At 45.0% G+C, this 14,127-nt stretch overlaps 1 protein-coding gene across 1 annotated transcript; it reads left to right on the top strand.

Annotated features, from left to right (window-relative positions):
• Positions 1–994: 994 nt before the first annotated feature.
• On the top strand, positions 995–1,498 carry LOC142469186 (protein LDOC1-like). The gene has a single exon (XM_075576148.1). It carries the CDS (start codon positions 995–997, stop codon positions 1,496–1,498), a length of 504 nt encoding a protein of 167 aa, XP_075432263.1.
• The last annotated feature ends 12,629 nt before the right edge of the window (positions 1,499–14,127 follow it).

The following is a 14,127-nucleotide window of genomic DNA, read 5'->3' as shown; positions in this document are numbered from 1 at the left end:
AGGGCGATTTAACAAAGTTATCAAGAAAGGATTGAAGATAAAACATTCTAGCCTCTCACACAATAAATGATTGCGAGGTCTCTAAATAAATCACTGCACTGGCCATTTCTCTAGGAGTCCTAGACTTATTAATGCTCAACTTTATGTTTAAAACATAGCACCTGGGATCTTCTTCACCATTGTGCCAATCATTAAGGACAAAGATGACCTTGAATTGTCAGGAAGCAGGGCTCACGCAACACCTCCTTACCTGCCTCGGAGGTCGTTGCTGCCGCCCCTCGCTCCCCTCTGGCGTGTCCTTGGCGTGGGACTCGGCGATCTCGCCCGACGCCGGTTCTTGCGTCCGCCATCTTGTCGGGGCGCATGCAGGAGGATCTTACACCACGCGCGCCTCCGGCAGTAATTTATTCCCTCCTCCGGTCTTCTAGCCACGCCCCCCTTGTACAGCTGCAGCCCCGCTCCTGCTCTCACACGCCACAGCTGATCACAGGCAAGGATCACAGCCTGCACCAGTCACAAGGCGCTCCACGGCACATCCCCACTCTGCCTCCTTCTCTGATTGGTCCCTCCACGTATATTACCCCTGTTCTCCCTGGGAATCATTGCTCTGCATAGCTTCTGCTAGTTAGGCTAGTATTCGTGTGTGCTCTTGTTCTTCGTGTTCTTCAGGTTTGACCCGGCTTGGCTTTCTACTCTTCCTCTGGCTCTGGACCCCTGCTTACTCCTCACGACGCAGTCTCTCTCCGCCCTTCGATCTCGGCTCACTCCTCTACCTCCCGGACCTCTGGCACCCTCGACCCCCGGCTACGGCAATCACTACGATTCTTCTACCTCCGGACACGGCAAGTACCTTTGGTTCCCTTACTAAAGACTCCTGGCCTGGCAACTAATTACCACACTCCGGACACGCCCCTCTGCTGCGGGTGCGTGGTATTATACTTTCCACCTCAGTCTTGGGACGGGTCTGGTCTGCGGGCAGCACTACCGTGACATTATGCAGAGCCCAACCGACGCAGACCAGATCGAGACTGATGAACCTACCTTAGACCAAATTCTCTCGGCCCTGATAGTACAGAACCAAACTATGTCCACCCAGATCTCTGACCTAGCTCAACGGCTAACCAACCTTTCTCTCCAGGGTGCACCACCTAGCGTTTCCTCCCAGTCTGAGCCCGGATCTCTTGGCGCAGCCACACCAGAGACCAAGATACCCGCACCGAAACCCTACGCTGGCGATCCGCAGGCCTGCCGCGGATTCCTAAACCAGTGTGAGGTCCAATTCGAGATGGCGCCTCTTCACCAGTTCACCACGGGACGTAAGAAAGTGGCGTATGTGTACTCCCTCTTCACTGGTGGCGCCCTGGTGTGGGCTTCTCCGATTTGGGAATTACGGCCAAAGATAACCCAAGACTATGCTCTCTTTCGTCAGGAGTTTCAGCAGGTGTTTGACACTCCCGCACGCCAAGATACGGCCTCTTCTTCCCTTCTTCTTTTGTAGCAGGGGCACCGTTCCGTGGCCAGATATGCTCTGGAGTTCCGGACCCTAGCAGCTGAGACCCATTGGAACCAGGAGGCACTCATCGCCGTCTTCTGGTAGGGGTTATCGGATACAGTAAAGGACGAACTCGCTGCTCATCCCAGGCCAGGAGCATTGGAGGAACTGATTGCTCAGGCTATTCGGATAGGGGCAGGGACTCCTCTTCCGAAATGTTACTTTTATGTCTAAAGCACTTATTCCCATGATCTGTTATTTATATTATCTGTTATTTATTTGATTACCACGCGTATTACTGCTGTGAAGTGCTATGTACATTAATGGCGCTATATAAATAAAGACATACAATACAATCAGCGCCTCCAGGAGCGACGCTCCGAACGCCAACGTCCTCGTTTTGTGGCTTTGGTTGTCCCCTTTCCTAGGCTTCTTCCCTCAGTCGTCCCGGTTCCCAGCCCTGTTACCTCCGGAGCCCATGCAACTGGGGACTCAACAGACCCGGACACCGATACAACAACTCCGAAGCGACCGTGGGCTGTGCTTCTATTGCGGATCCCCTGAACACCTGATTCGGAATTGTCCCCTGCGTCCGGGAAACGACTCCACCCAGTGAATATAAAGGGGCTCTCCCTGGGTGCCATTTCTCCTTTCCCCCTTTCCAGTGACGAGCTCCCCAAGAAGCTTTTCATTCTGGTCACTCTTTCGGGCTCTTCATTCCACGCCTCTGCGGCCATCTTTGTTGATTCCGGGGCAGGTGAGAACTTTGTGGATCAGGAATTCACGAAGCTTAATAATATTCCACTCATTAGGAAGAGAGTACCCATCGGACTAGAAGGGATCGACGGTTGACCCTTGAACCTGGCCTTCATTTCTCTCGAAACGATTCCCCTCACCTTATCTTCCACCGATGGCCACACTGAAACCCTTACATTGGATGTGATTCATTGTCATGGAACAAGAACTACATTTCTGTTTCACCCCCCCCCCCTTATTTTCTTGCAGTTCTGCGCGTCAGTTTCTCATTCCCAGCTGCATGTGTTTTGCTCTGTGCAAAGACACAGTGTTATTTCCCCTGTCCCAGCAGCTTGCTGTATTAGAAATGCAACATTATTGATACATGTTCTGGTTTCCTTAGACATTTCAGTGAGTTGCTATAGCAACCCCAGCCCTTCTCCCAAATGGGCTAGCCTGTTTCTCCCCTCTGCTCTGCCCACAAATGGTCTGTCCCCAGGCTATCTTGCTACCCAGCATACATTGGGACTTCCTTTTCCACCTTCACCACTGGCTGAGTGAGTACCTGCTGTAACTGCTCTAGTGGCAGGATTACCCTTTTCACCTGTTCTTAACTACAAAGCACCCACAGAGAGACATTATCTAAACACCAACATCTCTTCACAAGTGTCTGTCTTTTATGCTGCTTTCCCGAAATAAAGTGAAGAAAAGATACAGAACTTGTTGTGCTTTGAAAAGAGGGCCGAGTTGAACCTATCTGGGCTAATCATCCTACACATGACCCTGGCCTCCAGAATATCCATTCCCCCGGGACCCAGGTAACCCTTGGCCTACCCTGGCTCCAGCAGCACAATCCCCGTATTGACTGGAAGACGCACACTCCTATACAATGGGACCCAAAACCGAAGGAGTTACTCATCTCTAGCACTATTCCTCCCATGCAACACGTCGGGATTACGGTTCCGTCAACTCCTAAGATCGACCTACCAGAGGCCTACTCCGATTTCCTGGACGTCTTTTGCAAGACTAGAGCTGAAGTTTTGCCCCCCACAGGTCCTACGACAGTCCTATCCACCTGATTCCTGGTGCCACACTTCCTAGATCCAAGTCCTATCCTCTCTCCATTCCAGAGACCAAGGCCATGGATGAATATATCCGTGAAAACCTCGAGAAAGGCTTCATACGCCATTCATCCTCCCCCGCCGGTGCCGGTTTTTTTTTTCCGTTAAAAAGAAGGACAACTCTCTCTGACCTTTCATCGACTATCGGGGCCTCAACCGGATCACGGTCAAGAAACGGTACCCCTCCCCCTCATATCCGAACAATTTGATAGACTCCAGGGGGCTAAGATCTTCACGAAATTGGACCTCCGTGGGGCGTACAACCTTATTCGTATTCAGGAGGGTGACGAATGGAAGACCGCCTTCAATACACGTAGCGGTCACTACGAATACTTGGTGATGCCCTTTGGGCTCTGTAACGCCCCAGTGGTCTTTCAGGACTTCATAAATGACATTTTTCGAGACGTACTCAATTCTTTTGTTATCGTATACATTGACGATATTCTCATCTTTTCCAGCAATCTCCAGGATCACATTCGACACACCAGGCTCGTCCTTTCCCGTCTCCGTTCCAATACCTTGTACGCCAAAATGGAAAAATGCCTCTTTCATCTGTCCTCTACGACCTTTCTTGGATACATCATCTCGGACAAGGGTTTCTCTATGGACCCCAAGAAACTCAAAGCCATTCTCAACTGGCCACAACCCAATTCCCTCAAGGCTATTCAACGTTTTTTAGGCTTTTCGAATTACTATCAAAGGTTTATGCGGAATTTTTCCACCATAATTGCACCCATCACCGCTCTCACGAAAAAAGGAGTTGACCCCTCAGCTTGGTCTCCTGAGGCAGCCTTCGAAACTTTAAAACGTACATTCGTTTCCGCCCCTATTCTTCGACATCCTGACACGAGTCTGCCCTTTATCCTGGAGGTTGATGCATCGGATTGCGGTGTAGGAGCCATGCTCTCTCAAAGATCTTCCCTGCAAGACCAGTTGCACCCCTGCGGTTTTTTCTCAAAAAGATTTTCCTCTGTTGAGAAGAACTATGATGTGGGCAATAGAGAACTGCTGGCTATTAAGATGGCTCTTCTGGAGTGGAGACACCTTCTGGAGGGGTCTAGAGAGCCAATTTCTATTCTTACTGACCATAAGAATCTTCTTTATATTGAGAATGGACGTCGCCTGGGCTCCCGCCAGGCTCGCTGGTCACTCTTCTTCTCCAGATTTAACTACACCCTATCATACATCCCGGGCACCAAGAACGTAAAGGCAGACGCTTTATCCAGACAGTTCTCCCCGGACGAGAGACCCGAAGAAGTTCCCGAGACTATTCTGCCCAAGGGATTTATAATTTCTGCGGCCTCATTCAACATTCTGGACAAGATCCTTAGGGCTCAAAGGAATATTTGGGGTGGTTTAGAGGTACCAGAAGGGAGGCTGTATGCTGCTCATGAATTTCGTACCAAGATCTTAGAGTGGGGTCATTCTGCCCGCTCTGCAGGACATCCCGGCTTCCGAAAAACCCTGGATCTTATCCAATGCACCTTTTGGTGGCCTAATATGGCTAGAATCCTATCCGGGAATTCACCAGCGCCTGCCCTACTTGCGCTCAGAGCAAAGCCCTTCGACAAAAACCCTCTGGCTTACTTATGCCTTTACCCATTCTGGAACGCCCCTGGTCCCATATCTCTATGGACTTTATTGTTGAGTTACCCAGATCTAAAGGGATGAACACCATCTTAGTAGTAATAAATCGCTTTTCTAAACAGGTACACTTTATTCCCCTCAAGGGCCTACCTACCTCACCCTCCCTCGCGGACATTTTTTCCAAGGAGATTTTTCGGATTCATGGGATTCCCACTTCTATAGTTTCGGACAGGGGCTCCCAATTTGTATCCAGGTTCTGGCGAGCCTTCTCCAAGAGACTCAGAATTTCACTATCTTTTTCCTCAGGATATCATCCTCAAATAAATGGACAAACGGAGAGAGTCAACCAGACGTTAGAGCAATATCTGCGTTGTTTTTTGTCCGTGACCCAAGATAACTGGTCGGAACTGCTGCCTTGGGCAGAGTTTGCTATCAATTCCATGAAGAACGAATCTACCCGCGAATCCCCATTTTTTTATAAATTACGGATTCCATCCTGCTCGTCTTCCCATCTCCAATACTCCCTCAGGAGTGCCAGCTGCCGACGAACGGATCTCCTTACTTCAGGACTCTTGGACTAAGGTTCAGTCATCTCTCCAGGAGGCTGCAGGAAGGTTCAAACTCCAGGCTGATCAACGTCGCCAAGCTTCTCCCAGATACAAGCCAGGGGATAAGGTCTGGCTTTTGGCAAAAAATATTTGTCTAAAAACTCCTACCCCAAAATTGGCACCTAAATTTCTGGGACCCTTTTCCACACTGGAACAAATTAACCCTGTCTCCTTCCGTCTACAACTTCCACCAGCAATGAGGATATCCAAGTTTTTCATACCTCGTTATTGAAGCCTTTTTTACAGAGTACTCTCTTTCCAGATTATACTCGTAGACCCGACCCTGTGATAGTTCAAGGACACGAGGAGTATGAAATACAGTCTATAGTGGACTCACTTCTCTCCAGGGAGAAGGTCCAGTTTCTCATACAGTGGAAGGGCTACGGTCCTGAGGAACACACCTGGCTTCCCCGAAGTCATATTCACGCCCCTACACTCTTAAAACGCTTCCATAAGAAGTATCCGTTAAAGCCTTGAAAGGATTGTCCAGAGTTCAATCCTCGAGGGGGGGGGGGTACTGTCAGGAAGCAGGGCTCACGCAACACCTCCTTACCTGCCTCGGAGGTCGTTGCTGCCGCCCCTCGCTCCCCGCTGGCGTGTCCTCGGCGTGGGACTCTGCGATCTCGCCCAACGCCGGTTCTTGCATCCGCCATCTTGTCGGGGCGCACGCAGGAGGATCTTACACCACGCGCGCCTCCGGCAGTAATTTATTCCCTCCTCCGGTCTTCTAGCCACGCCCCCCTTGTACAGCTGCAGCCCCGCTCCTGCTCTCACACTCCACAGCTGATCACAGGCAAGGATCACAGCCTGCACCAGACACAAGGTGCTCCACGGCACCCCCCCCCCCGCTCTGCCTCCTTCCCTGATTGGTCCCTCCACGTATATTACCCCTGTTCTCCCTGGGAATCATTGCTCTGCATAGCTTCTGCTAGTTGGGCTAGTATTCGTGTGTGCTCTTGTTCTTCGTGTTCTTCAGGTTTGACCCGGCTTGGCTTTCTACTCTTCCTCTGGCTTACTCCTCATGACGCAGTCTCTCTCCGCCCTTCGATCTCGACTCGCTCCTCTACCTCCCGGACCTGTGGCACCCTCGACCACCGGCTACGGCAATCACCACGATTCTTCTACCTCCGGACACGGCAAGTACCTTTGGTTCCCTTACTAAAGACGCCTGGCCTGGCAACTGATTACCACACTCCAGACACGCCCCTCTGCTGCTGGTGCGTGGTATTATACTTTCCACCTCAGTCTTGGGACGGGTCTGGTCTGCGGGCAGCACTACCATGACATGAATATAGCTGTAATAACCATAAGCAGCATTGGGGCCTCCATCGCCCCAAACAACAGGGCCCTGGGGCCTGACTCGGTGCAGCTAACAAACAAGGATTGTCTGGTTAACACACATTTTAATTTTTTTTTTAATTTTTAAAAGCACTTTAGACTATTTGTTAAAAACAAAATACATAAACAGGAAGAAAAAGATCCTTTCTGAAATAGACCTTTCTCCTTTAAGAAAAACACAAAGTACAAGCTTAGGTTAGTAAATAAGTAGTGGTACTCCGCAGTACTGATTATCAACACATTTCCACTCCAGGGAATAAACATCAAAACTTTATTAGTGGAAAAGCAGCAAGAGAGCTAAGAGCAATCTTTATTTAATTAAAACAATCGTTAATTATCTCATGTCCTCCGTCTGAAATTGAAGCTGGCCCTTTCGTTTGAAGTTTGCTTTCAGACTTTTAAAGTAGGGGGGAGTATAATGTTTACTCAAGAAAACGGTGAATGTGAGTATGCACGGCTAGGTTACCACTTCTTGACATTCACAGACAGTTAACAAAACACAATGGCTTTGAGGGTTGTGCATGAGCTGGACTGGCTATTCTTTTCACATCCTAGACCTGTCAACTGATAATCTAGCAAACTGTGAAGATTTCAGCACGTCACAAAAGGGGGACTTCTTCGGTATACTGAAGCGGAAATGGAAGAAGTATCTTATTTTAAAGCAGCAGCTCGTCGTATTTTAAATACCTGCTTCTAAGACAGGGGGTGGGCAACTCCAGTCCTCAAGGGCCACCAACAGGTCAGGTTTTCTGGTAATCCCTGCTGCTTCAGCCCAGGTGGCTCAATCGAGCCACTGATTGGGTCACCTGTATGGAAATAGGGATACCCTTTAAACCTGACCTGTTGGTGGCCCTTGAGGACTGGAGTTGCCCACCCCCTGTTCTAACAGGACAAGCCCGTTTAGATTTTTCATGGGAAGCCTCCTGTCCCTCACAGCAGTTGTGTTTATACAGTAAACACACTAAAGCAGAAGGGCTATATTATAACCTATACAGAATGAGGCTAACACCTCCCTCTGTCTTCATTCAACAGGTCAAGCAGAGTTTTAGAATGGATCATTGGTTTTTGTATTCATGGCCTTACTTAGAGCTAATATAGAACTTGGCTGGAAAGGTATTTTCATCGCTCATTGAAGATCACAGTCATGACGTTCACAGGGAATGACATAAAGAACTCGATGTGTCCTTCAGACACATTCCAATTAAGCTAATTAGGCTACTTTATGTTCCATTCAACAGACGTTTGATAGATCATTGAATATGTGGAAGTGGGATGATGCTGAAGCTTGTTGAATATGCACTCAGCAACTGCTTGATCATTCCTGCACTACAGATCTTTGTACGCAGTGATATTCTTTCTCTGTTGAAGATTTTGGGGGTGCCAAAGCACACTTTTGGGGGGTCAAAAAAGTTCACTGAACTTATCGTAGCTACTTCCCCAAAAATAAAAATGAGTAAAATGTTTCTTTAACTATACTGCTATTGTTTTTTTTATATTTACAAGTAAAGAAGTCATAGTTAGGTCGTTTTTTTTTCTATTGTAGCCCTTTTTATGCGCACACGTGTTCATTCCCATACAAGCAGGAACGTTTCACGAGTAAGGGACAGTTTGCAGACATTGGCGTTACTGTTGGGGGAAAGGAGTGATATGGGGAAAAAGAACAGCTACCAACTCTATGTCCCTTAGGCGGCGTCCATAGAGGGGGGAGCCGCGCTCCTCCGCGCTGACGCTGAGGCTCGTCTGCGCAATCAGGAGCGATTGCATGAACTAGCAGACGAGCCAGCATGCGCGATCGGGAGGCGGGGGGAGGCGGGGGGAGGCGGGGGGAGGCGGGGGGAGGCGGGGCACTGACATCACTAGGCCAATAGCCTGTGAAGCGCCGACGTCACGGCACCGTGACGTTGACGCTGCTTTGCTCCGATTGGAGGTTTTCAGCCGACAGCGCGCTCAGAAACAGGTTCTGCTGTCGGCTAAAAATCCCTGCGCCTCAGCACGCCTGCGGACGCTCGCGGGAGCCCCCTCTCAAGACATCCTCATTGAGGATGACGGGGCTCATCGCAGGGCGTCCGCACGGCTCAGCGCTGACTGTCCTTCTATGGACTCAGCCTTACACTCACATCCATAGTCCCATGACAAGTGCGTCACATTGTAATAGCATTAATTTATTGTAACAATGTCACTCTTCTCAGCAGATTTTATCCAAGTCAAACATTTTAAAATGTATTCTGTTACCTTGTTGACTGGAGCAATAGGTATAAACAGGGCCCCAAATCTTCCGCCTTGACGATAATATTAACACTATGCATCAATATGTCATCAGGCATTATGGGTGAAAGGTTTGTAACAATTATTTATTTTCGTTCCTTCACCTCTTCCTAGAGGTTGAGCTTTGTTTGCTTATCTCCATGTTCCCGCCTGCTGCCAATGTCAAAAGCCTCCCCGAGCTGTTTGAGGCAATTAATGGTCACGGTCCATTAAATGACTGCAACATGGGCTGGATATTTTTCAATAATCATCTAAAATAACGGCAACAATCGTTCCTTAGAACACCAGCTCAGTGAGTTGTTTTTTGTGACAGTATATTAATACTATTTATTTCAATATTTTTTTTATTATTTTACTTAAATAAATTAACATCTTACTTACCTGTACAATTTTGATAAAGGAACAATATTTATACATCTATCTTAGTTAAAAAAAAAAAATTATCTTCATAACAATTTTTCTTTGTTTTCTGTATGTTGCATATCAATTTAATTTTTATATATAAATCTCTTTGGATTCTTTTAATTTCAAATTATTCTTATTTTTTTTAACATGGAAAAGACAAAGAATAAGGATAGATAAAGATGGGGCCGGAATGGGAAGGGAAGGGAGGGAATGCTTAAGGGCTAAAAGGTAAAAGAGAGAAGGGATAACAATCAACCATGATCAGGATTCACAGTTCCCATATCTTATAGAATGTATCTAATTTTTTATACTATTTAAATATTAGTGTAGTATTAGTATTCGGTTTATTAATACTACTCACTGCTGTTGCCTTTTTATTTTTATTGAAAACAACTAACATCGTTGTCAGTGGTCTTAGTGGCTTTAAAAAGTAGTGGTACTGTGTGTGATTACAGGAAAGTCGGAATCTTTTAAGCAATGGGGAAAGCGCTTAACATATCAACATCATTTATGCTGCAAAAAAACAGAAAGGGAGATCGTCTCTTAAAAATAGGCCCATTTTTCTTGAAAATGGCAGTGTGTAAGTGAAAAAGTGCTACCCTGGGTTTGCAAATAAAAACAAAATGTAGTGGTAACCTATAGCCCTTGTACCATCAGACTTATATCTCTGAATGTACAGTATGTGCAATGTAACATGATTATTTTGAATCAAATGGGATTTGTAAAATATATTTTCTGAACTGGTTGCTTAGATGCATAAAAAAAAATCCAATGTGTCTGCTGAGGTCACATCCTAGAAACCGGTGACATCATGCCTGGCTGACGCAGCATGTTCAGAAGTCCAAGCTTACAGTACCTCTTTTCACGTTGCTTTTCAGCAATATCCCAAAGAGAGGGCAACTTGTAATAATTATATAGACATTAACATGACAAAATATAATTACAAAGCAGCTGTTCAACCATTTTTTATGATGTTAAATGATACATGCTTGTCATGCTACTTAATATTTGCAGACATTATAAACTGATTATTACATTAGATCGTAAGCTCTTCGGGGCAGGGATTTCCTTTCCTATTGTCTGATGTTGCTGCGCTTAATGTTTCATTTGAATTCCCTGTACTGTATTCTTTGTGAAGCGCTGAGTACACTTTTGGCGCTATATAAATAAAGACATACAGTACAATACATTAGTTTCCACTTCATATTAAAATATGGTTCATTTGTATTCCATAAACACTTACATACTACAAGTATTATTATTATTTTTATTTTCTCCAACCTATTTAGCACTTTCAGGGACTTCTAGCACTGAAGTAGTTAACTATCCAATATTTGAAATCCTCTAGCTTAATGAATATGCCCCATTGAAGCTATTCACTCATTAATGTATCGCTGACTCGTTCATTACCCAAGTGGTTAAAATGAAATGCTTCTAAGTGGTGGTAATAGGCACAGCAATGTCAGTGAAAAGGGTAATATGTTTATCAGATGGAAAATGCCATGTCATAAATCTTCTAACATTTTGTAGGGGCAAATGGTGCGTTGCCAGAAAAACACTAGCATTTTTATTTATTTATGTGGTTGATTGGGTTTTTGCTCTGAGAGTGTCTCCACCACATCTCCATCCATCTCCTTATCCTACAATCCATCATTTCCTCGGTGGGATTCTGTCCAGCTGGCTCGGCTTATCCTACTTATCACATATGTGCTGAGGATATACCTGTAAATTCTGCCACCCGCTTTGAATTGATTGTAAAACAAAATTACAATAACATTAGTTTTGAAAGGAGACCAAACATTAGGTGTTAACTTCTAAGACACAAGAAATTGCCACCGTAAATCAGAAAAGCACGATGCTGCTACCTAACTAACCATCTCTGTCAGTGAGAACAAAATACATGGCTTGATTTTACACACGTCTTGCACAAAAAATGTACTATATAATTACATGAGTGCTATCTAATATCATTAGCTCCTAAGATTCTAATTTCTGTATTTATATATGGTGCACAAAACAAAATAAAGCTTCTGTTACATCGTTACATAGTTACATAGTAGATGAGGTTGAAAAAAGACATACGTCCTAAATTATTCTATATTTGTAGGAAGGTAAACAAAAAACCCCAGTGACACATTATCTAATGATATCTAATAAGGTAAAAAATACATTCCTTCCTGACTTCTGTGGTTCATGCTACATTAGGATGTATTCAATACATCTGTACCAAGGGTTGAGTCCTGTCATACAAAACGGATTTCAGATTACAGAGTTACACTTAGATCAATGGTTTCCCCTCTACAAATTGTTGCAATAGCATCAGTTAGGTTTTCATTTTGTTGAATACAGATCATTACTTATCACACCCGTTTGTTATGCATATGGAACGGTCTTATTATTTACGATAATGTTCCTTCCACCGACTACTGCAGGTCTTTCAAAAAAGCTATTTTAAATCAACTTGAAAGCTGGGGTTCCCCATAACAAATTCCAATTTTTTAACAGGATGGGAATCGGGAGGTTTCTCTGGAGATGGTCTGAGCTACCCGGTTCCTGATCTACTTACCGGGGAAGATACTAGTATTACTGTACTTTCTGGTTTTAAAAGGGGATTTTAATAATAATAATAATAATAACTTTATTTCATATAGCAATAGGACTCAAAGCATTTTACAATTACAGCATAGTGCACAGTATATAGGAATTATTACAGACACAGCCCCTGCATAGATGATCTTACAATCTATGATTTTGGTGCCTGAGGCACAGGGAGATAAAGTGACTTGGCCAAGGTCACAAGGAGCCGACACCGGGAATTGAACCAGGCTCCCCTGCTTCACACTCTATGTCCATGTTTACAAAGTCAGTGTCTCTTCTCAGTGAGCCACTTCTCCACCGTGCACATGCAGTTGATACCAATGATGTTGGGTGTATCTATTGGCTTGAGATTTTGCCACCATATTGTTTCCCCCGGAGGGAGATTTCAAATTAAGCCACATCATCAGTATCTCTGCTATGATGGGGATGACTACACAGAGCTGGAAACAATGCGGTTCAGCACCGGTAGATCACCCAGATCCAATACCGCACACACAGATATGGGGGTACAAAAGTAGAGAGGAGGGGGTTTGCTGCTTTAAGATGATATATTTGTATCCAACAACAATTTGTTTGATACCACTTTTAAGAAAAGACTTATGAAGGAATTTGAGAACAATGCAATACAATGAAACAGAGCTACTCAAGGCCAGCCCGAAGCAAAATGAAATAATTGTACTGTATGTTTCTCATCTTTGAACTCCTTTGTTTTGACAAGGAATATTTGTTACTTAACGCATTCCATGCAGCATTCCCTATCTCTGCAGATGAGACCATGTTTTCGTCTGTTAAAAATGAGATACTCCAGTTAAAATACAAGCATTATATGAATTTCTAAAGGTTCCTACATTCACGTCATGTCTGGGGAAATCATATTTTGGGAACCGCCGGGATGGGGCTGCGTTGTTTTTCAATTAAAGCTTCACCTAATAACAGACTCGGTTTGACCACATACGTAAACCTCTTGCCTGAATAAAAAAGGGGAGATCTGCACCACTTCTGCGAACCGTTGGTCGAAACTGGCTGGGTTTTTATTTACCTTTTGAGACGCAAATTTGAAGACATTTGCACGACTGGGGTAACGTGACTTTAGGTCCCACGGCCTTCATGTAATATCAGTTTTGCAAACATCTGTTGAAAATGGCACAATGTAATGGTAATTTGGTAACAATGGTGGATTGTGACCTTTTGCAAAAACGCAAAAATAAGAAAACACCATTTGAATGCTCCGTAGAAAGAGCGCTGGCTGTGTTAGGCCGCGTCCATAGTGGAACGTGCTAGCTTCTGCGCTTCCTCCTCCACCCAGCGTTGTGCTTCAAATACAAACTTTTGTATTGGGAAGCGCATCTCTCCCTGTAGCGCAAGTGCACGCGGGCACTATGTGCATATGCATTGGCATCCTAGTGTTTGTTTTCGGCGCGAGCTACGTACCTCGCGCCGTGTCCTGCACTATGGACAAAGCCTTATAGTCTTCGAAAGATACAACTTCCCTCGACAGTAGTTTAAATAAACCCTGTATATAAAAATACATGTTTTTCTATTTTTCTTTACAAATCACATCAATAACGTACACATAGATTACTTTCTATCAGGGGAAATGGCAGCTATTTTATATGCTCCCCAAATATCTTACAAAATACACACAAAAATCGAATAAAAATAGCAAATAAAATTACCACTTGTGAGCACATTCACATGTCTCAGACAGGTCTGCAGCGCTGCTTTCCCCCATTATCTCTTAGCATACAATGTTTCCACTGCAGCCAAGGATTCTGGGAAATGACATGCAAATGAGCACACAGTGTCACCCATTGTTTCTTGTCCCTTTTAACACGGACCCCTATAAATAGAAAGCCATTTGGCAATACAAAAAATTAGCAGGCTGCGTGCTCTGCACAGTATGGAGAGAGTTTCATCATACCAAAAGTATAACGTAAAAACACTACAGCTTAACAGAACACGGGACCAAATGTAACCA

The sequence above is a fragment of the Ascaphus truei genome, chromosome 18, assembly GCF_040206685.1.
Source record: "Ascaphus truei isolate aAscTru1 chromosome 18, aAscTru1.hap1, whole genome shotgun sequence".
Lineage (NCBI taxonomy): Eukaryota > Metazoa > Chordata > Amphibia > Anura > Ascaphidae > Ascaphus > Ascaphus truei.
This window is presented reverse-complemented; position numbering and strand designations above follow the sequence as displayed.